Source organism: Corythoichthys intestinalis, chromosome 1 (assembly GCF_030265065.1).
Source record: "Corythoichthys intestinalis isolate RoL2023-P3 chromosome 1, ASM3026506v1, whole genome shotgun sequence".
Lineage (NCBI taxonomy): Eukaryota > Metazoa > Chordata > Actinopteri > Syngnathiformes > Syngnathidae > Corythoichthys > Corythoichthys intestinalis.
Genome location: NC_080395.1, coordinates 69513195 through 69538729, shown reverse-complemented (window position 1 = coordinate 69538729; position 25535 = coordinate 69513195). Strand labels below are relative to the sequence as shown.

The following is a 25535-nucleotide window of genomic DNA, read 5'->3' as shown; positions in this document are numbered from 1 at the left end:
CACCCCCAGACCAATGGACAATGTGAACGCGCGAACCAGCAGCTAGAGGCAGCACTCCGTTGCACCACCCAGGCCCGGCCGACTACCTGGAGTGATCAGCTGCCCTGGGTTGAGTACGCACATAACTCGCTACCTAACGCATCTTCCAATCTGTCCCCCTTCCAGTGCTCACTCGGCTACCAACCTCCCTTGTTCCCATCTATGGAGGCTGAGATTGCCGTCCCTTCGGTACAAGCACACCTTGCCGAGTGTGCCAAGATCTGGGATCAAGCCCGTGCTGCACTCAGTCAGTCGTCCACACGTACCCAAGAACAGGCCAACCGTCGCCGTGCCCCAGCACCTGCCTACAAAGTTGGCCAAAAGGTCTGGCTGTCCTCCAGGGATCTGCCGCTCAAGACGGAATCAAGGAAGTTGGCCCCTCGATTCGTCGGCCCTTACGAGATCGTCAAGGTGGTCAACCCATGCGCCGTTCGCCTTAAGCTTCCAGCAGCCCTTCGGGTCCATCCCACCTTTCACGTGTCCCAGGTGAAACCTGTGGGGGTGAGTCCCTTGTCCCCCCCTATTCCGCCCCCTCCGCCGCCTCTGTCGATCGACGGGCATCCGGCCTTCAGGGTGGAGCGGCTCCTGGATGTCCGCCGCCGGGGCCGCGGCCTGCAGTACTTGGTGGATTGGGAGGGCTATGGCCCGGAGGAGCGTAGTTGGGTCCCGGCGCGCCAGATCCTCTGTCGTTCCCTTATCCGGGATTTCCATCGGGCCCACCCGGATTCTTTGCGTCGTGCGCCCGGAGACGCACGTAGAGGGGGGGGTACTGTCAGGCCCAGGGCTGGGCAGGTGTGTCGCTGTGTGTGTCATCCAATTACAGGCCCAGCACCTGACGGGTGGAGCGACGGCAGCTGTCAGCAATCACCATCACCAGCCTATATAAGCCAGCCAGAGCTCCACCACGTCGCTGGATCGTCTCTTTCAGTATACTGTTAGTGCCTTCTCGCGTTTTGAAAGTTTTTGATTGACCTTATCTGATCATCGACCTTTTGCCTTGTCCTAGGATCCCGCCAACGCCTCACGTCTTTTGCTACCTTCGCCCAGGCTCTCTTCAACGAAGAACACCACGACTCGGGAACAAATAAACTTTTTGACTCCTTACCACGCCATCTCATGTGCCTGCTTTAGGGTTCTCTGCTCACGAACGTAACATTGTCATAAATAAACATTGTCTATTGAGCAAAAGTGTGCCCATTACTGATTCACCGTGAACCTGAAATTTCATACAACATTTTATTATAGAGTAATTCAGTTACTAACTCAGTTACTTTTTGGAAGAAGCAGTGAGTAACTGTAACTAATTACTTTTTTAAAGTAACGTGCCCAACACTGGTTGGCATTAAGTTGGGGCAGCAAAGGGAAAAACATTGGTAAAACCCCACACACTGGTAAGGATATGCAGAAATCACTTTGTGAATAGATCATATAAAAATGGTTAGAGTATATAGAAAGTCAATAAGCTCACCAGAGAGGAATTTTGTCTGTTCCTGACGTTTGTGAAGCAGTCCAACATCTTTGAGCCAAGAATTGAGGCGAGCCTTTACTTCTTTTTTAGATATGCCCCTGAGACATCCATAAAACCACAAATGCTCTTGCACCGTCATACTATGTTGTGGGGATGCAGAGATATGATGAAGGTTACAGTGGTTGATAAATCAGTTTATTCATGACATAACGACACTCATAAAATGTTAGGAATGCTGGGTTTTCAGGTAAATTTCCAGATGAATCCTTAGTGCAATTAAATGTTTTTTTCAGAGCTTTTATTTAACCCTCGTATTGTGCTGGGGTCATAATCGACCCGTTTTCAAATTTTCGTATGCAAAAATCAATGGTACTTATGCCATACCCAAACTTGAAAACGGATCAATCATGACATGAAAACAATATACTTGCAAAGGTTTAGTATTTTCAGGCCAAGTTAATTGACGGATCAAATTTAGCAAAAATATGTGCAGATTAAAAAAAAAAAAAAAAAAAGGAAATTTCATGTTTTTTAGATTCATTCCATACCAACTGAAATATTTCAGGTCTTTTATTGTTTTAATACTGATGAATTTGGCAAGCAGCTCATGAAAACCCCAAATTCCTATCTACAAAAATGTGCATATCATGAAAAGGTACTCTAATTGAGCTACAATAGAACTACAATACACAAGATGTTGCTAATGGTTTTAATCATTTTATTTATTTATTTATTTATTTTTATTAATGTGTGTCCTGATCTTGTGAGAGAAATTGCAAATCCAAAGGAAATGGGGAAAAAATTAAGGAAGGATTGCTGAAGAGAACTCCTAACTCAATGTTTTTATTTGCTGTACAAGAAAGTGATATCCTGAACATAGTAAATAACTGCTAGAGAAAGTTGTCCACTGATTTCAGCAATGTTAATATGATAACTTGTATATGTACGTCATTTCAGACTGGTGTTTCCCCTGATAAAATGAAAATAGCTAAAGTTATACCTTTGTTCAAGAGTGGGAGCAGACCTCACTTCACAAATTAAGGACCTGTCTCTATATTGTCACAATTCTCAAAAATACTCAAAAAAGTCTTTAATAAAAGGTTGGATGCATTCCTTGATAAATACCATATTCTTCCTGATAGTTAATATGGCTTTCGTTAAAATAAATCAACAACAAAGGCGCTGATAGAAACAATAGAAGAAATCACAAAAGTCATAGATGAGAAAGGGATCCTCGATCTTATTCTCTTGTACTAAAATATGTTGTTAGAAATACATAAAATGTTAAATCAATGGCAATATTTTATAATATTTAGTACATATTTTGGCCGATAGTTGGCGCCATGTTTTGCAGGCTCGGAGTGATAACGTAATTGGGACATTTCCAATTGTGTACAACAATTGTGTATTGCTGCCTAAACTCGCTAAGTAAAATGCCACGTTATGCTGGTTTTGGATGCAATTTCCAGTCAAATGGAAAAAAGGGGAGTGATGTGAGTTCCACAAATTTCCTATTGACAAGAATATGTGAAAGGTTTGGGAAAATGCCTGTAGACTGACAAAACTTCCCATATACCCAAGGCTTTGTTCTCGCCATTTTTCTCCTACCGCGTTCGAGGCTTTTAGTCGACAACAACTTATGAAAGAGCTCACAGGAGCGGCTGGATATAAGCGGAGACCAAAATCAAATGCTGTTCCAACTATTTTCCCTCACAAGAAGCATTGATGTGCTTGGACATCGAGTGAAATGCGCGCAATAAAGTAGTAATGCACGATTATACATTTTTCAACCGATATCGATAACCGATAATTTCCTGCCCCATCCACCCGATAACCGATAATGTCACGCCGATAATTCTATTCAAATATGTATGTAAAATTTTAAAGTATACAAAGATCAAATGTTAGTGTGCAAAAATGTCATTTAGTGCTATTTTTTTCCACATCAAATGTGAACAAGTACATAGTAAATTCCAACAACTAAACAATGGCAATGACGTTGTGTAATGGTAAGCTTTTGGCAACAATTACTTAGAGAGTAAACAACCAAGTTGCACAAAAATGCCTTTAAAAGTAAGCCATTCCTAACATATATCACATTAACACACTGCAAAAACACCTCCTTAAAACTAGCAGAATTGGACAAAACTGTTGATTGCGCACATTTGGAGGCTAAATCAAGTATATAATTATCGGATTGCATTATCGGTTGAATTTCATTTTATCTGGATTATCTGTGTGACGTCAAAATTGCCATTATCGGCCAATAAATATTGGTGACCGATATTATCGTGCATCTCTACAATAAAGCGCCAAAGACAAACTGCTGGCCGCTCTCTTAAGCAGGCAAGCCGCTTTTGTCGCTACAGCGGTAGCATAGGTGGAGTTTGACTTTTTGGGCCGGGGGGGCACAACATGTTGATGACCCCAAAATGTGTGTCAGCAATAAAATTAACTTTCAAGAATATTAAAATAATAAGTTGAAAATGAGTGTTTTTTTGTCTCCCATTATTCTTGAGGGGAATTCAAAATCAGGCTGCTGGCAGGACAGCTATACTTTTCACCAAGATCTTCATCCATTGAATATGGTATGCCCGCCGGTGTCGTGCCAATGTAGTTACCTCAGTCACAAATTGTATCCCCTGGGCGGAACCATGTGGAGGTAGATTCGTGTCTTCATTATTCGATCCAAAAAAAAACATGTTTCAATCAAAACAAAAACTTGCCTCAATCAAAATATATATTTTCAATTAAAAAAGTCACTTTAATCAACAAATGTGTTTAAATGCAAAAATAAATTACATGCAATGACACTTTTCAGCCACCAAGGGGGGGGGGGCCTGGCCTCCCTGGCCAACCCTTAAACTCCGCTTACGAGCGGTAGGCGAACGTTCTGGCATACCGCTAGTCACAGAGGAAGTTAATAATTCACGTCTACTGTCAGTTCATCAGGCCGTCAGTTCATCAGTGTGTCCGTTCAGCATGCATTCACCTAATCACCTAATATGAGCGATGCTGCCAATCAAACTGATCCAGACACGTCCGATACAGCGATACAGTGGCCAGCTGATGCGCGCCGAGCACTTAACATGGACCACCCTTACATACAATGCCCTCCATAATTATTGGCACCCCTGAAAAAGATGTGTTTTTTAGCTTCTAATAATTTTTTTTTAATTCAAATAATATGGGACCTTAACGGAAAAAAAAGAGACCAAAGCACACGGTCCCAGGCTTCAACTGGCAACAAACACTCTAAGTGGGTCTAGCGTGCCACAAAAGATGCGCATGCTGAAAAACACCTCATACCCACTGTGAAGTATGGGGGTGGGTCAGTGATGCTGTAGGGCTGTTTCGCTTCCAAAGGCCCTGGGAACCTTGTTAGGGTGCATGGCATCATGAATGCTTTGAAATACCAGGACATTTTAAATCAAAATCTGTTGCCCTCTGCCCGAAAGCTGAAGATGGGTCGTCACTGGGTCTTTAGCAAGACAATGACCCTAAACCAGTGCTTCTCAATTATTTTCTGTCACGCCCCCCCAAGGAAGACGTAAATGTTTCGCGCCCCCCCAAACTCTCTGCCGCCACTGTAAATATTATCATTTGTCTATAAAATTAAATTATAAATACGCATCTGCCTAACATTGTGTCCTTTTTTATAATAAAGAAAAAAAGTAACATAGATCAACTTATAATAAAGTATAACTTTATTAACATTGTTTTGTTTGTAACAGAGAATACTTGACGTGCATCAATTTGCCTGAATTAAAAAAAAAAAAAAAATCACATCCAAACTAAAAAATACACTAAAGGTACATTTTTGACCATTTGATACAGAAAAATAAAATGTAATAAAATCAGTAAATAATACCAAATTAAAATTGATTAGAAACATTCACTCATGAGGACAATGTGCCAAAAAATTTGACCGAAAAAACAAATCTGAATAAAAGGGGGAAAAAAGTGTCCTTGGACAGGACAGTTTTTATTTTTGCTGCTCACAGTATTTACCTCCTTTGCAATGGTGTGGAGTTATTTTGCAATTAGCATGCTAACAATGCTCACTGGCTTACTGATATAACACTGACAAAGCAGTACGATTGTTGGCAATATTCGGCACGTTTTCACTGAAAAAAATCAAGCGGCTTAACAATGAGATTGGGGTCTAATGTCTTTAAGTGGCGTCTTAATTGATTTGGCTTCTTGCTGTCTGCTATAATTATTTTTAGACACAGTAAACAGTGGTCTTTCATCATCACCCACTGTATTAAAAGTCAAAGCTAAAAGGCAAAACGGCACGAAAAAAGCGCATTAACGGCGGCCGAGGTAGAACCGTAGGTGAGGGCAGTCGTCGTGACGATCCCAAGCCGAAAATGGCACTTCTCGGGCGGCGACGTGAGAACCGGACAAGACAGTGGGTCGCTGCGTGAGTGAGTCCGGTGTTCTGCCAAAATATGCTACATCGGCGAAACGTCCTACATTAGTCGAATTTGACACCTAAAGTACTACCGTGCGCTCTAAACTTGTTTTGTTTAGATGCATACAGGAATAACGTACTAAAAAAAATGCCTGCAGAAAATACTTAAATGTAGTTATATCAAATAAGGACGGTTTAAATACGCTACGTGACTAATGTGGTCAACTGATTCAAAGCTAACGCAAAAAAACACAATAGTTAAAAGTATGAGAGGGTAATACATGCAAAAAGTATCTTTGAGGCAGTGAAAAGGTTCTAAATAACTAAATAAAAACAAAAATAGTGAGTACTCGCCGCTTCTAACCGATGTGCGCATGCGTGTGGATGCATGCGCAAGCGCCCTGAGCATTGTGTAGGACGTTTCGCCGCACAGTAAGGAATGGCCGAACACCGGTCGGAAAACGGCTTTCGAAAACGGCGGTGGCACACTGCTATTCATATCTGTTGTCTGTGTGTGCTGAGTGCTCTTCCTTAGTTCAAAAATACTGCGCGCACTCTGAAAATGAGAGCGCCACTGCCACCTACTGAGTGGATGTGCAAGTACACTTTATTCCAGTACGGCAAAAAAAAAAACATGTTCCCCGAGGTCACATGCGCCCCCCCTGGCATTGCTCTGCGCCCCCCCAGGGGGGCGCGCCCCACTATTTGAGAAGTACTGCCCTAAACATATGGTCAAATCTACGCAGAAATGGTTCACCAGACACAAAATCAATCCCCACTGAATGAATGCACTTGTATTGAAGGTTGGATTTTTCTCTTTTTTTCCATTAAGGTCCAATATTATTTGAATAAGAAAATATATTAGAAGCTAAAAAACACATCTTTTCAGGGGTTCCAATAATTATGGAGGGCACTGTAGCTAAACGTGAGTTCGGTGTACAAGACATGGAGGACACTCGATCCAGACGACGAATTTATAGAGGACAGCCACAACACGACTCCGATCCTGACTATCACACGTGTGCATTCATAGTTTTATAAGCTTCATTTAAAATGTCAATAGTCATGAAAATTAAAATGCATGAATGACAAGGTGTGTTCTAACTTTTGGCCTGTACTGTATGTAAAGAACACGACAACTCTGGATGCTAACAATCTACATAATTATCCTGGAATAAGTTTGATCACGCAATAGCTCACCTTGAAGATCTGCCAACAAAAACTGGAGTTTTCAACAGCATACACTCTCGCTCCATTGTCATTGAGACGCAATTGCCGCGAGTACATCACCAGTTTTTCCCAACTCTTGTCTTATCAGGTATTTCCTGCTCTGCATTTTGCCTTTGCTGCTTGTCTTGTGGACGACCGACAGTGCTGTCCTGCTCTTCACTTTTCCGATGTGGTTCAAATTGGTAAGGCAGAACCGATGACATGTTGTGGTAGCTAACGAGTGACACGCTGGAAGTTTGGCATCGGGCCCGTTGATGTCACCCCACTGCGACCCCAACAAGAATGGCGACGTATCACTTAAAATAATTTTACAAATTTTATTAAAACGAAAACACTAAGAGGGGTTTTAATATCAAATTATTATCACTCATACTAACATTTATCTTTTAAGAATTACTTGTCTTAAAGATCAAGGATCCCTTTAAAAAAATGGTTTGGTACCATTCATCATCAATTATTAATAAGCAAATTAGATAAATATGGCATTACAGGAATAGTATTAGATTGGTTTAGGAGCTATTTATCTTAGAGGAGACAATTTGTTAAACTTGGGAATTTTTGTTTTTCTCACCAGGATATTGCGTGTGGGCTCCCACATGGGTTGGTGTTGGTCACCAAATTATTTATTTTGTATATTAATGGTGTTTGCAATGTCTAATTTATTGAAATTGGTTCTTTTTGCCGAGGACACCAATATTTTTTGTTCAGGAGAGAATTTAATGAAATTACAGGAAGACGTTATGAATGAAACGGGTAAATTAAAATTTTGGTTTGATTATAATAATTTATATTTAAACTCAGAAAAAACAAAATTTATGTTGTTTGGTAATAATAACAGGAATTCACAGGCATTTATTCTCATTGAAGGAGTGGATAGTGAGAGAGTTTCTGACATAAAATTTCTTGGAGTCAATATTGATGAAAAAAAAAAGTTTGAAGCCAAATGTCAAATATTTGCAAAATAAAATATCAGGGAGTAATTCTGTAATTAATAAAGCAAAATTGTTTTTAGATTTTAATTCTCTCTATATTCTATACTGTTCTTTAGTTTCTCCTTCTTTATTTAACTCACTGTGTGGAAGTCTAGGGAAATAATTACAAAAACTCATTGCAGACTAACTATTCTTCACAAAAGAGGAATACGTATTATCCATAAGAAAGGATATGTGGGTCATACTCATTCCCTTTTTTGGATTCAAAGATTTTAAAATTTGGTGATGCTGGTGCATCACCAAACAGTGCAAATTATGTTCAAGGCAAAAAATTAATAAGCTGCCTTGTAATAAACAACATTTTTTATTTTAGAAGAATTGCATTATAATCTAAGAAGGACATTTAATTTCAAAAGGATTAGGAACAGAACAACAATGAGAGGTTTGAGTATATCAGTTTTTGGAGTAAGGATGTGGAACGCTCAATGTAGAGTTAAAAATATGTCAAAGTATTTATCAATTTAAGAGAATGTTTAAACAGTCGATATTTCAGAAACTGTGCAATGATGGTTTTTGAAGTTTTCTTTTTCGTGTGTGTTTATTTACATATTTTATTTTGTGATATTGATATGCATATACAGCATGTATAGTTTTGAATTATATGGAGGTGTGTTTTATGTATAAAATTCATTATATTTTCAATGTGTACGGGTGGGACCTAACAAGCTATGCTTCTTCTCACTCCTTTTCAGATGTTTAAGTGTTATTATTTCAATTAAGAACTTTTGTGTGGACTCTGAGGCTCATTAATTTTATCTTAGACTATGAAAAAAAATCAATCAATCAACATACAAGAAACAAAGCTCGATCTTTGCTCTGACATTAAAAAGAAGATTGTATTGGCTAAGGAAGGAAGGGTCAAAAGGGTGAAAAACAAGAAAATGCTTACTAGTCAAACAGGACATTGTACTGTGGACAAAATCCCAGGGTCTTCCGGATGATGTCAATGTTTTCCCGGATGTCCATCCCTCGGATATACACGGTCCCCGAAGTAGGAGGGAACAGACCAATCAGCACAGACCTGACACACACACAGGTTCTTGTTAGCAAACATCCTTATACAATAATACATGGAATATTGAAGTCTCTATGATACATTGTATAACAACAATTTACTGTATACAAAGCTAAGTATTTGGGCATTATGCTTGAAAAAAAGTCCACTCTCTTATTTCAAGGCTTGAGTCTTTGATCAATTCGAAAACAATCTGATCATACATGGTAGTTGTTTTTCCCGCTCCATTTGGTCCAAGAAGTGAGGTGATTTGCCCCTCATAAAACCTTAGGTCGAGGTGGTTGACAGCCATCTTGCCTCCTTTTTTGTAGAGTTTCACCAGGTTACTTATATTGACACTAAGGACCAGGTTACTTGGATCTGCTTCAATGTGATCTACATGAACACAACATGGCTACAGTGTATATACAAATTCTTGTATTATGACTTTTGCACTTCAGTGTTGAAACTTACATGAAGGAGACCATTTTCAGTCTTACCTTCACAATGCCGTTTAGGGACAGTAGGGATTGGTATGTCATTCTTCAGTTGAACACCCCTCCAGTAGTTGATATCAAAGACAAAATTCCACGGCTGGGGGACACCATACTCACCTGAAGCACACATATAATCATCCACTTAAAGCTACTGCTTCTTTTCTGTTTCACGGCGCTTCGCATAAAAGAGCCTGTTGTGCAACATCAATGTGTTATTGCAAAAGTGTGCCTTCTTAATCTCTTATTAAAAAGTTTAAATACATGATATGACATTATACAGTTCATAGTGAATAATGGTTTAGTTTAAAATCAGCTAAAAGAAATAAAATATAAAACGTCTCTATTTACATTATTTACATTGAAAATTAATACACAGCTAAAATTATTCTGAATCATATTTCCTGAACAGTTAATATACTGCTTGAGATTTGACAGGAAGTGCTTTTATTTTGAAGTGCGACAAAGAGCTCCTCTACTTTGTGTTTCTGAAAAGGGGGAAAAAAAGGGAAAAAAGCAAGCCAAGCCGAATGTGCCTTCTTATGGCAAAATGCCTTTGTTTAATGTTGTACTGCAGCATTTTAAGCCTTAAGGCCGAGTTATACTTCCGCGTCAGACCTACGCCGTCAAGGAAGAATCGAGTTACGACCCTACGCCGTAGCCTGACGCGCACCTCTCGATTTTTCTAACCTTCGCGTCGCGTAGACGCGTATGACGAAGCGAAAACGGACTGTGATTGGTCCGCTCAGACTGTTGTTTCCGGTTTACCGCGAAAACACCGCCATTGTAGAATAGAATCAAACATTGTTTTCTACACGCAAAAATGGACCAAGCCAACGGGAGTATCATCGAAGAGCAAGTCTCGTCAAAAAATTATTATTGTGATTGCCAAATGGCAAGGTCGGCGATCAAAAAAATAAATAAATGGAAGAACCACCGAGACGTGGGTGGTCGGAATCGAGTGGCCACACGAAGCGGTGACCCAGTCGGCCAAAAACTGCCAACTTTTTATCACTTTATGTCGTATTTTTGGTTGGTACACTTCATCATTTACTGTGTACACATGTTTGCTGTGAGTCTGTGACTTATTTACGTGTCACACTTCAAGTATATAAAGAATAAAGCACAGATTTGGTGTCAAAAGAGTTGTTTTGATCTTTAATTTTCAATAACAGACAGTTCACACACACGATACATCATCACTGATTGAGAGTGCCTCGGTGCTTTTTATGATAACCTTAAAATCAAGCCTCCCAACGCAGTTTGGGAAGTTCCCTAGACGCCAGAAATCTGCTATGGCTTCCCACTGGCTGGTTGTAGGACACGGAAAACAAATCGGGCTGGAGGGCTTTGTAGACCTTGAACGCAGTGCTCGACGCCAGTTTGAAGCTGGCCGCCACAGCTAGCTCTCTCCACCCGAGTCTAAAACTCTCTGTGCGGCATCAAAAGTCGGCCAGACCGCCTCGAAACAGTCTTCTGCGTCGCCTGCCCCTCAACATTTGTATGTTCAATATTTATTCAGTGTTGATGAGCAGAATATTTACTTTCAAGAGTTCCATATTGCATTGTTTATTTTTCTCCGACTAGCGGAAGTAAACAAGCATGCCCCAAAACCGTACAAACATAACGCCACATCCCTCTAGTGGCTTGGCGGTGAAATACAGAGCAACGCGTTCCCTCACCGCAGGAATGTCGAATGACGCCGTAGTCGCTACGCCGTCACCGCAACACGGGAGTATAACTCAGGCTTTACAGTGATTTGTATTTGTATTTGCTTTGTCTCCATTAGTTGTAACAAGTACAGCTACTCTTCCTGGAGTCAGTTCAGCCTGTTCCTTACAAAACATTTACACCAGTGCTGACATCACCAGCAAAAAGGCATACAGAAAAAAATAACAATAAATAAAACCCACATGCTCATAGAAATTCTCAGGCTCAAGGTGGTTAGTTATTTCAAATTCAGAATTCATTACTCATAAAACGCCTCTTTAGAAGGAACTTAATATATTTTTTTACTGTTTGCAGAAATCAAAGTGTATCACAAAAGTGAGTACACTCCTCGCATTTCTGCAGATATTTAAGTATACCTTTTCATGGGACAACACTGACGAAATGACACTTTGACACAATGAAATGTAGTCTGTGTGCGGCTTATGTATTAAGAGTTAATTTACTTTCCCCTCAAAATAACTCAAAATATAACCATATCTAAACCCCTGGCAACAAAAGTGAGTAGACTCCTTTGAAAAAACGTATATCCCTAAATATCCAAATTGAGTACTGCTTGTCATTTTCCCTTCAAAATGTCATGTGACTCATTAAAGAAGTACTGTCAGCATTGCTGCAGAGATTGAAGAGGTGGGGGCGGGGGGCAGCCTGTTAGTACTCAGACCATATGACACACTCTACATCAAAATGGTGTGCATGGCTGTCACCCCTGGAAGAAGCCTCTTCTGAAGACGGAACAGAATAAAGCCCGCAAACGGTTTGCTGATGACATGTCAACAAAGCACATGGATTACTAGAACCATGTCCTATAGTCTGATAAGACGGGACTTGTGTACCGTCTACAGAAGAGGCTTCCTCCTGGGTTGATAGCCATGCACACCAATCTGATGTAGAGTGAGGCGTATGGTCTGAGCACTAACAGGCTGACCCCCACCTCTTCTATCTCTGCAGCAATGCTGACAGCACTCCTGTAACGAGTCACGTGACCTTTTGGAGGGAAAATGACAAGCAGTACTCAATTTGGACATTTAGGGATGTACATTTTTTTCACTTTTGTTGCCAAGGGTTTAGATATTTTTGATATATATTTAGATATATTTGAGGGGAAAATAAATTAACTTTATTATATAAGCTGAATATGAAGCATGCGTGATTTAAGAGGCAGACTACTGCAGGCGCGGCCCTGTTTGCCCGGACCACCAGCCGCAGGACGGGAGAAGCCCCAGGGCCCCGATCAACCCCCGCCCCAGGCTGCACCCAGCATCCCGCCACCACCCACTTCTGCCCTACCTCCCCTGCACCATCCCCGCACCCCGAACAGGCGCCACCCCAAATGCCGGAGACCAGGGGACACCCACCCCCCCTGGCAGGAGACAACTGTCCCACTCCAGTCCCCACAAGCCCCAGGAGGCCACACAGACGACTATAACTATAGGAGGGCAGCGGCAGCACCCGCAGCCCCGGAGAGGCGGACGGGGCCGAGATAGGCCAAGGGGACGGAAGCGCAATCACCCACCCCACCCCTGGGCCGGGAGGGCACACGGTATCACCCCAGGGGGCCAGGCCGAACCGGGAGGGAACTATGGCCGCCGCACCCAGCCAGGCGGGGAAGGGCCGCAGCCCCTGGGTGGCACCCACGCGGCACCCCCACCTGCCAGCAAAACCACCACACGCCTGATGGGACCCACGCACGACCGGATGCAACCAGACACACCCAAGCAGGGACCTCTGGCGCCGGACCAACTACGAGACAGCACAGATCAGGACGCCAACAAACCCCACCCAGCACCTGTGAAGCTGACAGAAGAGATTGATCAAAGACCATAGATGTGTGCTGAGGACGGGTGAAGTGCAGGGGTTAATTTGAACCGCATCATGCCGGAACATGTTCCTGTACCTACCTCTTGATTTTGGACCCCACGTGTTCCGATACTTATTTAGTCCGACCCGGTACCTCTTGTGTAAAAATGTTAATGATAACATTAAGCCGAGCAACGTGGAGGAAAATGTGAAGCGATGAACTCATCATCATCACTTCCTATGCCAGCACCCTCGACAATCACTGCGCTTTGCTGAGTGGAGCACACATTAGATGAAACCCACCACTCTAATACCCCTTTCCCACTGGCCAAAAAACCTGTGTCAACCCGCTAACAATCGGCTTTTGGTGGCAGTGGGAGAGGTGCAGCGACCCGCCTCGACCCGTTTCAATCAACCCGCCAAGCGATCCGCATTAAAATCACCTCGGCTCTGAGCGTCATGCAGTGTGAAAGCAAAACCCCGGGTCAACAGTCAACACCCTAATATACGTGCTAGTACGTGATGCGTCATAACAAAAAACAAAAACGATGTGCTCTAGCCCGGATCCACATACGGCGAACAGTCGGTGTAGCAGCGTTAGCAATAGCCATAACAGATGAAACAAAGGCTCTTCTCCTCCTTCTGTGACGTACACGACTCCTTTCAATTTCAAACCAAAATTCACGTCGCCTACGTTGCCTCAGCACAAGCAGAGTGTAGATCCTTTGGTGCATTTTGACCATTTTGAGGGCAGTAAAAAGCATGAAAACAGAGAACACAAACGGAAAGGAGGCTTCCATGTTGCTTTGCATTGTTTACTTCCTTGAACTGAATGAATTCGGTCGCACTTGTCGAAGCGCATCTTGGCGTGGTGACGTCACGAACCTTACGCACGGCTGAGGAGGGGTGGGGGGTTAGACGGGTGGGGGGAAAAAAAAAAAAGACACGGCTTTTTTTTTTGTCAATGGGAAAGGTGCCAAATGCCAATTGCTAGTGGGTTGCACCGGCTTGGAAAAAACGCGCGTTGACCCACTAGTTTCAGTGGGAAAGGGGCCTAAGTCATGGTTGCCCAAACTTTTCATCAAGCATTTGGGTTGAACAGAAAACAGTCGCTTTAAATTGTAACGTTTGGTAAGTGAAAGCTTGGCAGCGAAAATAACACAGTAACCTTGACACTTTTTACCCCCTCATTTTATTCTTCTTTCCGCCACCCTAATTCATAACAAACAACAAGTCACTGGCAGGCGGCTATGCAGTCGACCAATAGGAGCGTCTCGCTGGCGCACCAATAGGAGTACTATGATTCCATTTCTCTTGTGAAGCGTCTTTGTGTGGCTTGAAAAGCGCTATGTATTATTATTATCTGAAATTGAGGCTTTTAAGTCCCACAGCATGGCAAGTGGTCATTTGTATGTTGTTTCCGCACCATTTCTGCTTATATTCCGGGACCTGTGTCCGTCTCGTCATCCCTGCGCTGTCATATGCACTTTGTGTTCCGGCACATTATGATTTACAAATTAAGCACTGGTGAAGTGTATTATTTAAACATAGTTCCTTAATTGTTCTTAATCTGGTTACTTATATATGGCGGAAAACACTCAGGTGACTTGAAGTTCCGCTCTGAGAACCCCAATTTGGCCAAATTTCAAAATTTTCTAATATGCATTAGTGATACAACATTGAAAAGCTTAAAATCTCAATTTTCACGGTGAAGGAAAATTTTGAACAGGAGGGCATTTAAAATATATATAGATTTTGTAAACAGTAAAACCCTATCTGGAGGTGAGAGCACGCGAGAGCAGAATTACAGACGCCATGACTTTAACGAGATATTATCGCAAAATTACCTCTTTTCAATCCAAAAACTCCATGTAGCATTTATCACTGAGTGTCAAGACACAGCTGTGAATGGCCACAGCTGGATTTTTGGGGGATTTTATGGGTGAAACATGATAATATAACAAGGGACGCGATGCAGAAATTGCAGACATCAAGGAGTAGTACAGATTTTCTTTTTCATATAGTTAACCTTTTAAACATTTTTTTCAATTCTTTGTTTGAATCGATTATTTATCATCCAACATATAGGGGAAAATGCAACAGTAAAAAAAATACAATCAAGCGATAGTTATGAGGTAGATATCCGTGACTTTTTTACAGACCCCAAATTTTTCATTGTGACGTAATTTGTTTAAAAGTTTAAAATATGCGAGTGAATAATTTTTTTTAAGTTTTTTTTTTTTTTTATGTGCCATGAATCTGCTATGGCAGCATATAAACATATTGTTCAACCAAAAACAACAGTTGTTTTGGCTTAAAATACAGCAGTTTATTTTAAAGAGGGGTGCAAGAGCAGAAACTGCTTTTTCAGTCTTGTCTGTGTTTTCCGCCATCGAGAATGTCCCAGAAAAATGCATACCTTCCCCAGTAGCCGGCAACCAAGGTTTTTATGGATTCCTTTGTAGTATGGATGGGCGGATCGATAAAAAAATATTGATATTTCGATCCAGCACGTTAAGTTTTAGGTATCGATCCCCAAGTAAAAGTATCGATATTTGGAATATATTATGTTTTCTTTGTCTATTTTTTGGGTATATTTTTGTGCACACTTTTTGTACTTCCCTTTCGCGTTCTACATGCACATAAGCAGTGCACCGGCGTCTGCTCCCGCCCCCATTTACGTCCCTCTACTGTGTCGATCAGCATGCTTTTCCTCCGCCCCTTTCACGAGGCACCAACACAGTCACAACAAACAAACATTTGGAAGATGGTACTACCAACCTGGTATCATGGCTGCGGCATTGACGACAGATTGTAAAAGAAGTCTGGTTTGGACATATTTCATTTTAATAAATAGCAACGAGGCTAAGTGCACAGTTTGTGCCTAATACCACAAGCCTCACGAAACACTTAAGAAAGGTGCATCCCGAAGCACGCAACGAAATGAATGAAAAACTTGTCACTCAAGCCAAGGAGGACATGAGAAAAGACAAGACCACGCTGCAGAAGCAAAAGCAAAGTACTTTAGAAGTGGCGTTTGCGAAAGGCAGGACTTATCCAGGTAATGGAGGTGCTAATAGATAATCAGAGACGATATAAGCATTAGTGGCTGATGTGAAATATGAAACGATAAATAAAAAGAACTTTGCAGCACTATTGAATATGCTTTCTAATGGAAATTTATAGCTGCATCTTATTTGTGAAAAGCAAAGTTTATACTGCATTATATAAAAAAGGTAAAATGACCATAGTGACATATTTAAAGGTGAAGTATTACTGTAAACTAAATGTGAGTCTCCATTTTATTAATTTTTTTATGCAAGGAGGACAAATCAGCCCACATCACCGTCCATAGGATAGTCAAGTGAACTACGACGAGCAAGCAAGTTAGGTATAAAAAAATATATATAAATTATTACTTAACATTTTTTCAAAATTGTGTTTGTAAAATAAAATTCAAAAATGGAAAGTGCAATTGTTTATTGGATGTTTTTAATGATCTACCATTAGAGGGCGTTAACATGCTACTATTAATTTGTTCTTTAATTAGATAAAAAAATATTTAACTTAGGTAGATTAAAATTTGATCAAATACAACATGTAGCAGGGAAACAGTTTGTGCATATGGATTTAAGGGTCATGGTTAGAGTGAGACTACCTAATCAGATTTTGTTGTTGATGGATTGCTTTGTGAGTTGTAGGGACACTGCTTTGCTAGTCATTAAAAGCAGCAGTTTTTCCATTGCTATGCATTTGGCACACACACTTTTAATAGTTTTTGAGTGCTTGCTGTAGTTGTACATTAGATATAATCAGAGTGGCTGAGAACTGCAGGGTTGTATATAACATATAGTATATGAACTTCCGGTATCGATATCAGATCGGGATCGCGATATTTGGCCTTGGTATCACTCGGTATCGGATCGAATCCATAATCACTGGTATCGCCCAGCCCTACTTTGTAGATTGGACCCATTGAATCAATTATGGCGGCCTGATTAAACTTTGAAGGAAGAAAATTATTTTTCAGATACTACTGGAAGTATGAAAACGCAGTTCAAGTGTGAACATGTCAAGTTATCAGCTGCACAGGAATGCATACAACTTCCAGGGATACCCCGCACATAACAATTTATGTATACATTTTCATTGTTGCTGTGACATTCCTTCGCAGGTGAGAGAGAATCCTTATTCTATGTTCATCATTCTCAACTGTTTCCTATTGTTGTTCATAGTTGTCCATTTTAATTGTGTTTGGCAGATATTTTCTCTAATAGTATACATTCAATGATTAGATTTAGCCACTGGTTCATATTAATATTTTTTTTATTTTTCCAATTCAGCAATATTGTTTTTTTAGCTATCGTTAAAATTGCCAGTAGTGGATGGGTTTGGTTATTTGATATATTTAGTGTATTCAGATCACCAAGCAGACAAAGATTTGGAGATAATGGAATCCTGCTGTTCAAAAGGGATGAGTTTCTTCGTTACCTGCGACCAAAACTCGTTTAGCGGATTACATTGCCATAAAGCATAAAAGTATGTATCTGGATTTTGAAGGTTCTTATTCTTAGTCATTGTAAATGTAATTTTGCAAATGTGGGACCAATAATTATTATCTAATGTTAACGAAAGGACGTTACTCCATTTTTCAACTGGTAGGGAAGTAGAGTTGTTACATGAGAACGCTTTATATACTTTTGAAAGTTTTTTTTTGTTGTTGTTGAGGATGGATGTTTACTTTTTTATTTATGAAAGTGGAGGATTTAGAGTACCCGCTAGTGATGGGAGTTTGCTTTTGATGGCTGCCCTGGTTTTATTGTATTAAAGGAAATTCACCTCTCTGATTTGGAAATCTTGTATTTTTTCATATGGCATGAATATATTATCTTTGGACAAATGCTGTAAATGGGATTTTCATTAACTCCAAAGTCTGGGTTGTGCCAGATTGACGAACATTTACACGGCTTTAATTATGAATGCATGACTTCCATTCCTTTCCACCAGGCTTTCAAGGTTCATTGCTATCATTGGATTCTTGAAGCAGCTATGTTGCTTGATATTGGAACTAATAAAGGCGAGGTTTGCTAGTTGTGTTCAGTTGCAATCTGATTGCTATAATTCGAGCCATGACTTGTTCAGTGTTAAGATGTACAGTGCCTTGCAAAAGTATTCGGCCCCCTTGAATCTTGCAACCTTTCGCCACATTTCAGGCTTCAAACATAAAGATATAAAATTTTAATTTTTTGTCAAGAATCAACAACAAGTGGGACACAATCGTGAAGTGGAACAACATTTATTGGATAATTTAAACTTTTTTAACAAATAAAAAACTGAAAAGTGGGGCGTGCAATATTATTCGGCCCCTTTACTTTCAGTGCAGCAAACTCACTCCAGACGTTCAGTGAGGATCTCTGAATGATCCAATGTTGTCCTAAATGACCGATGATAATAAATAGAATCCACCTGTGTGTAATCAAGTCTCCGTATAAATGCACCTGCTCTGTGATAGTCTCAGGGTTCTGTTTAAAGTGCAGAGAGCATTATGAAAACCAAGGAACACACCAGGCAGGTCCGAGATACTGTTGTGGTGAAGTTTAAAGCCAGATTTGGATACAAAAAGATTTCCCAAGCTTTAAACATCTCAAGGAGCACTGTGCAAGCCATCATATTGAAATGGAAGGAGCATCAGACCACTGCAAATCTACCAAGACCCGGCCGTCCTTCTAAACTTTCTTCTCAAACAAGGAGAAAACTGATCAGAGATGCAGCCGAGAGGCCCATGATCACTCTGGATGAACTGCAGAGATCTACAGCTGAGGTGGGAGAGTCTGTCCATAGGACAACAATCAGTCGTACACTGCACAAATCTGGCCTTTAGGGAAGAGTGGCTAGAGGAAAGCCATTTCTCAAAGATATCCATAAAAAGTCTCGTTTAAAGTTTGCCACAAGCCACCTGGGAGACACACTAAACATGTGGAAGAAGGTGCTCTGGTCAGATGAAACCAAAATTGAACTTTTTGGCCACAATGCAAAACGATATGTTTGACGTAAAAGCAACACAGCTCATCACCCTGAACACACCATCCCCACTGTCAAACATGGTGGTGGCAGCATCATGGTTTGGGCCTGCTTTTCTTCAGCAGGGACAGGGAAGATGGTTAAAATTGACGGGAAGATGGATGCAGCCAAATACAGGAACATTCTGGAAGAAAACCTGTTGGTATCTGCACAAGACCTGAGACTGGGACGGAGATTTATCTTCCAACAGGACAATGATCCAAAACATAAAGCCAAATCTACAATGGAATGGTTAAAAAATAAACGTATCCAGGTGTTAGAATGGCCAAGTCAAAGTCCAGACCTGAATCCAATCAAGAATCTGTGGAAAGAGCTGAAGACTGTTGTTCACAAACACTCTCCATCCAACCTCACTGAGCTCGAGCTGTTTTGCAAGGAAGAATGGGCAAGAATGTCAGTCTCTCGATGTGCAAAACTGATAGAAACATACCCCAAGCGACTTGCAGCTGTAATTGGAGCAAAAGGTGGCGCTACAAAGTATTAACGCAAGGGGGCCGAATAATATTGCACGCCCCACTTTTCAGTTTTTTATTTGTTAAAAAAGTTTAAATTATCCAATAAATTTTGTTCCACTTCACGATTGTGTCCCACTTGTTGTTGATTCTTGACAAAAATTTAAAATTGTATATCTTTATGTTTGAACCCTGAAATGTGGCAAAAGGTTGCAAGGTTCAAGGGGGCTGAATACTTTTGCAAGGCACTGTAACAACTTAATGAGGTTATTGGCATTCAGTGTTGTTAATAACGGCGTTAGGATATAACGGCCTTATTTTTTTTCAGTAATGGAGGAAGTCGGCGTGATGTCACGATGACGTCACCTCGCTTAGCAACGTGTCGCCTTATTGTGAAGGGGGAACGCACAGCTAAACATTCCATAGACAAACGTCTGAAATTCATATATTTCAGGTGTGTTTTGCGTCTTTTTTCCTTAAAACGTCCTAAACGTGGCTATTATCACGAGTCACTGCCAACAGACGCGAGGAGGCGATGCAATTTAAAATTAGCGTTTATTGGCTTACAAAGCTGCCGATACAAAGTCGCAGCTGATAGCTGGATAAACATAATGGCCTGCAGTGCAGTTCGGAAACATCTATAACTACCTCATAAAGTCACCCAGTAAGTTGACCTTTATCAATTACGTGGAATATGTACTGTGTGGAACTGAGAAAACTGGTAGTATATACGGAGTGATTATTTCTGCCGTAACCGGTAATTCGCCTCCAAGCGAACATATCACGGCAACATAACCAATTCCCACCAGGCCAATAATACACCGATTGACTAATCAGAGCAGTTCACGGCAAAATAAAAATAACGTTTTGCGAGTTGCCGGTTACGGTAATAAAAACCACTGCCTAGTCAATTGAATCCTAGCAGCTAATTGAGCCAAAAATTAAAGTTCACTCACTAGTAATAAAATGTCGGCTGCAACATTAAATGTGCTTGGATTTAGGTTCCCACAGGCGAAAATAGTCCACGGAACCGTCTTCTTTTACTGTTCCTCGATTAATTGCTCACAGCCATTTGTTTCTCCTTTTGTTCTTACGTGGAAGAAGGAAGAACTTCAAATGCAGCTCCGAACTCTTCAACGCGTTTGTATTACAATGCACGACAGAGCAACTGCTTGTGACTCGTCTTTTGCCCCATTTTCAATATGGCGACGCTTTGTTGTGGCTACTGACGTCATTAAATGCCCAGATGTCCGACTTCCTCAGGCTAGGCCTGTCGCGATAACAAATTTTAGTGTGCGATAATGTATCTCATAAATTATTGCGATATGCGATATTATTGCTTCCCCCCAATTTTAAAAAAAAATCAATTTACAATAACACAGTGAGAATACAGTATACATTAATAGATCAAGTACACCCATAAATCACATAGACAATGCCTCTTAAGTAAAAGACAACAATATCAATACCGCACAGAAACACAGAATAATTAAAATGTGTTTTTCAAGAAAAAAAAAATACAATTGTAGTTAATAACTTAGTATTTAGGCAAATGAAAACTTTTCCCCTCAAAGCTTCTGCAATGGTGTTCCATAGGCATGCAACTATACAGATTTTCGATACGGGAGACACGCTTTTCAATCCGATTCAATACATTTAATGCTCTGAAAAAAAATAGCAACTGTATTTTTATTTTATTTTTATTTATTTTTTTGCAAACGAGCAAAAATTAAATTGCCACTATATAAACATGTATTTTAGTGCTTAATATCTATGTGCTTAATTCTTACTGATCTGAAGAAATTTAGTATAAAAGTGCTGAGAATAATCTTTACTGTTTGTAAAGTGAGGCGGGGCACACTGTTGATTGCTACAGCTCTCTCAGCAGCTAGGTTTACTACATGAGCAAGACATCCTATTTGTGGTCCGAGTCCATCTGTACTGAATTAACAATATTTTCAGCATTATCTATAGTCACTAGTATGGACTGATTTGGCCTACTTGGTTTATAATTCATCGATATAGTATATGGACTAAGAGTGTGACAATATCTCGATACAGCGATATATCGCGATATTTTGCTACCCGATGGGTTATCGATATGCTCCCGCCAAGTATCGATACTTTTATTTAACATATTGGCCATACAATGGAGTATGGATGCTGTAAACTGCTCAATGTTTGTTGAGCAATTCCTTGGCGGTCCACTAGGGGCGCTCTGGAGTGGCGGTGAGGGTAAAGTGCGCAAAAGTTGTCTAGAGAAGAAGAGTGGGTTGAAAAAATAAAAAAGCTCCGTGAGAACGGTGGAGGAAAAAATGAGAAAAATATTGCTACAAATCACACATGGGGACACATTTTAGATTTTACACCAACAAGAAAGGAAGTAAGGTGAACAAGGACTTTGCTGTATGCAAGAATTGTCTAAGAAAAATAAGTTTCACTGGGAGCTGGTGACGTAGTGGACACCGGAGTTTGTGAGCTTCGCTTTCATCACTTGAGGTAAGAAGGTTTTGCAATGTAATTGACTTTTTAATTAACATGTATTATTTTGATGACATTTGATGTTGAATGATATAAAATAAACCAGGACCCTAAACTGGATGAAAATGAATATCGAACAAGCCCACATGAATTTACCGATTTATTTGATATTATTTGAGAACCACTGTCCATCTAGTTTACTACACAAACTGTTATTACTGTCATTTTGATACAATAAGCTATAAAAATGGTTTGAATATGTTCCAAGATATATAAAGTGATGTGCATGATAATTAATGTAGCCTACATATTAAAAATAGGTAATTATTGAATTTTTAATTTCTATACATTCAATTAATATTTTTTTAAATTCAATACTTCCAACACACAAAAAAATCAGGATTTCAACTCAAACGCTATGAAGTAGCTAATATGTTTTGTTTTATTTTGTTGTTTTTAAGGTGAGGAAGACTGTGACTGAGCAAGTCTGACATCTTAAATGCTGACGCAGATGGCAGAAGTGCTCAAACCAAGCAACAAAGGTCATATACAAAGAAAAGACCCACCAATTTTATCATTGCCCCACTCCAAGCTCAACTGCTGACACCTACGGCACTTTTTATTTATTATTATTATTTTTTTAAAGATTTAAAACTTTAAAGAAATTAAGGGTGCCATTCATCATGATCTCTCAAAGTGATATCAGTGGTCGTGGTTTGTTTCCTCTATATGTGCAGGGGCACAATTTGCAGTAGATTTATATTTTACAGCAATGTTGCACAGAAAAGGTGTCACTGTTTAATAAATGACTTAAACAGTATTTTTTCTATTTTAATTTTTTTTTTTTTTTTCAACAGTTGTATCGTAGAATGTCATGTATCCAATTTCTGACCAATATATCGATAATCGCTGTATCGTGATATAATCGTTATCGTGAGTCTTGTATCGCGAATCGTATCGTATCGTGAGGTCCCCTGAGGTTCCCACTCCTAATATGGACTACGTGTCCCATAATCACTTTGGGATCACGTAGCCAATGGCATGGGACGTAGCACATCTAGTTTGTTATTTCATGATATCTAGTGTGTGCGCGCATTGAAAAAAGCCAGCAAACACCACATAAGCCACGTCTGCTCATTACTGCACAACACCAGCATATGACAATCGACTTTCATAAACAGGACGAGTTCGAAGCACAGCGCTCATAATTTACCACCCAAATATCTGGTGTCGTGCCGAAAAATAGCCGCCCCGGGTGAAATGTCACCCCTGACGGGAGCGCCCACACGTCAACAACACCGGCACGCCGCAGATGGTCCGGAGCACTGACGCGGCCAGTATACGTTGAACAATCGGATATAATGGGAACGATTGGCTCCGGCGCTATTTTTTGCCGGACCTGGAACAAAAATGCATTTTGCGCAGTTGGTAACAAGGAATCCGGACTTTTAACAGCATGTCTGCCGCGCGATAAATCGCAGCGGAAAAGTTACCGCCTTCATTTTGATTTATCGTGCGATAAATGGAATTATTGCATATTGCGACAGGCTTAGTCCAGGCCCGTCTGCGGTTCGCTAAAGAGCTTTTGGATGATCCAGAAGAGTACTGGGAGAATGGGTTATGGTCAGATGAAACCAAAATAGAACTTTTTGGTAGAAACACAGGTTGTTTTGTTTGGAGGAGAAAGAATTCTGAATCGCATCCGAAGAACACTATACACACTGTGAAGCATGGGGGTGGAAACATCATGCTTTGGGGCTGTTTTTCTGCAAAGGGACCAGGCAGGGCCGTATTACCGACCGGGCGAGTGGGGCTGGCGCCCCGGGGCCCATGGATCCAGGGGGCCCAGGGGGGCCGAACAACAATCCAGATACCGATGTCGATGCTGATTGTGATAGAGCCCTCTATTCTAGGATCTTCTTTAGTCTATAAGGGTTAACTGAAATGGGCTGGGGGGAGTGACAGCAGTCAGAGGGCCCTTGGCCACAGGACATAGGACCAGAGGGCCCCTAGGCCATGTCGTACAGCAACCAGAGGGCCCCTGGGCCACGGGGGATGGCAAAGGGCCCCTGAACCACGGGATATGGCAACCAGAGGGCCCCTGGGCCACGGGGGACGGCAACCATAGGGCCCCTGGGCCACGGGGGACGGCTATCAAAGGGCCCCTGGGCTATGCGGTACGGCGATGAGAGCGCCTAGGGGGACAGCAATCAAAGGGCCTCTGGGCTACAGGATATGGCAACCAGATGGTCCCTGGGCCATGCAGTACGAAAACCAGAGGGCCCCTGGGCCACAGAATATGGCAACCAGTGGGCGCCTGACACACTGTTTAATTAAATGTGCCTAACTCAAAACTATTCCTAACCTTAACCGTCAATAAAGGCATATGCCTTACCCTAAAACTATTCCTAACCCTAACCGTCAGTAAAGGCAAATATTTATTACATTAGTTGTCGGAATAGCGGCATGTTGGGATAGCGAGAATCAACGGACAATGCCACTGAAAAGATGAGTTGAGTCATCAGCTGACCAAAAAGTTGCCAAAGGCGCTACACGACATTTTTAGTCGCCAGGGACCATCAAAAGTCGCTGAATTGGCCACAAGTAGTGGACTGAAAGAAGGGGCGGAGACTTTGGCTCTGTCTCTATTTATATAACCCCCTGCATCACTTCTGTTCACTCAGAACTTGACCTTGGCTTACTGCTTGACAAATTGCTTTGCATTCAACCTGTGCAACATCACTTGTTTAGTTGTAATAATCAACAGCCTTTTTAAAGGCTTGCATTCATTTGTATCATATTATATTAAGCTATACTATAACATTATACGTATAATTTAATATTCAACAGCCTTTTTAAAGGCTTGTATACATTTATATTATATTGTATTATATTATATCATTATATGTAGTTTAATATTCAACAGCCTTTTTAAAGGCTTGTATACATTTATATTTTATTATTGTGTACTATATCACATTATACTATATAACATTATACGCATATCACATTACACCTTTAAAGGTTAAAAGCCTACCTTAAAAGGCTAGTGTATTTCGTGTTTAAATATAACACCTTCCGAACTTTAAGGAGTGTTGTATTGTATTTGGCCATTCTCTGGCAACTTGATTTAGTGAATTCAGCGACATTGCCTATTAGTTTTGATATGTAAACAACAGCTACTTTCTGCCTTTAAGCTTCACACTGCAACTTTTGGCCATCTTTAATAACTAAAAAGCTGATAAGCGACTTTTTCCCATTTTAATCATTTCATCATATTCTGTTCTGTCTTAGGAAGTCTTACACGGTTGAGATATTGTCTAGCTTCTGCCCTTAATCATATATCATGTTGTCATCAA

General features: G+C 40.7%; 1 protein-coding gene across 1 annotated transcript in view; it reads right to left on the bottom strand.

Moving 5' to 3' along the window:
• The window catches only part of LOC130912442 (phospholipid-transporting ATPase ABCA1-like), a 383631-nt gene that overhangs the window by 259186 nt on the left and 98910 nt on the right, over positions 1-25535 (bottom strand). Inside the window, exons 15-18 of the mRNA XM_057830543.1 lie at positions 9641-9754; positions 9365-9536; positions 9036-9167; positions 1508-1647 (exon numbers count right to left, since the gene is read on the bottom strand). Of these exons, the coding sequence (XP_057686526.1) occupies positions 1508-1647; positions 9036-9167; positions 9365-9536; positions 9641-9754 (558 nt within the window). The remainder of the gene's footprint in view (positions 1-1507; positions 1648-9035; positions 9168-9364; positions 9537-9640; positions 9755-25535) is intronic.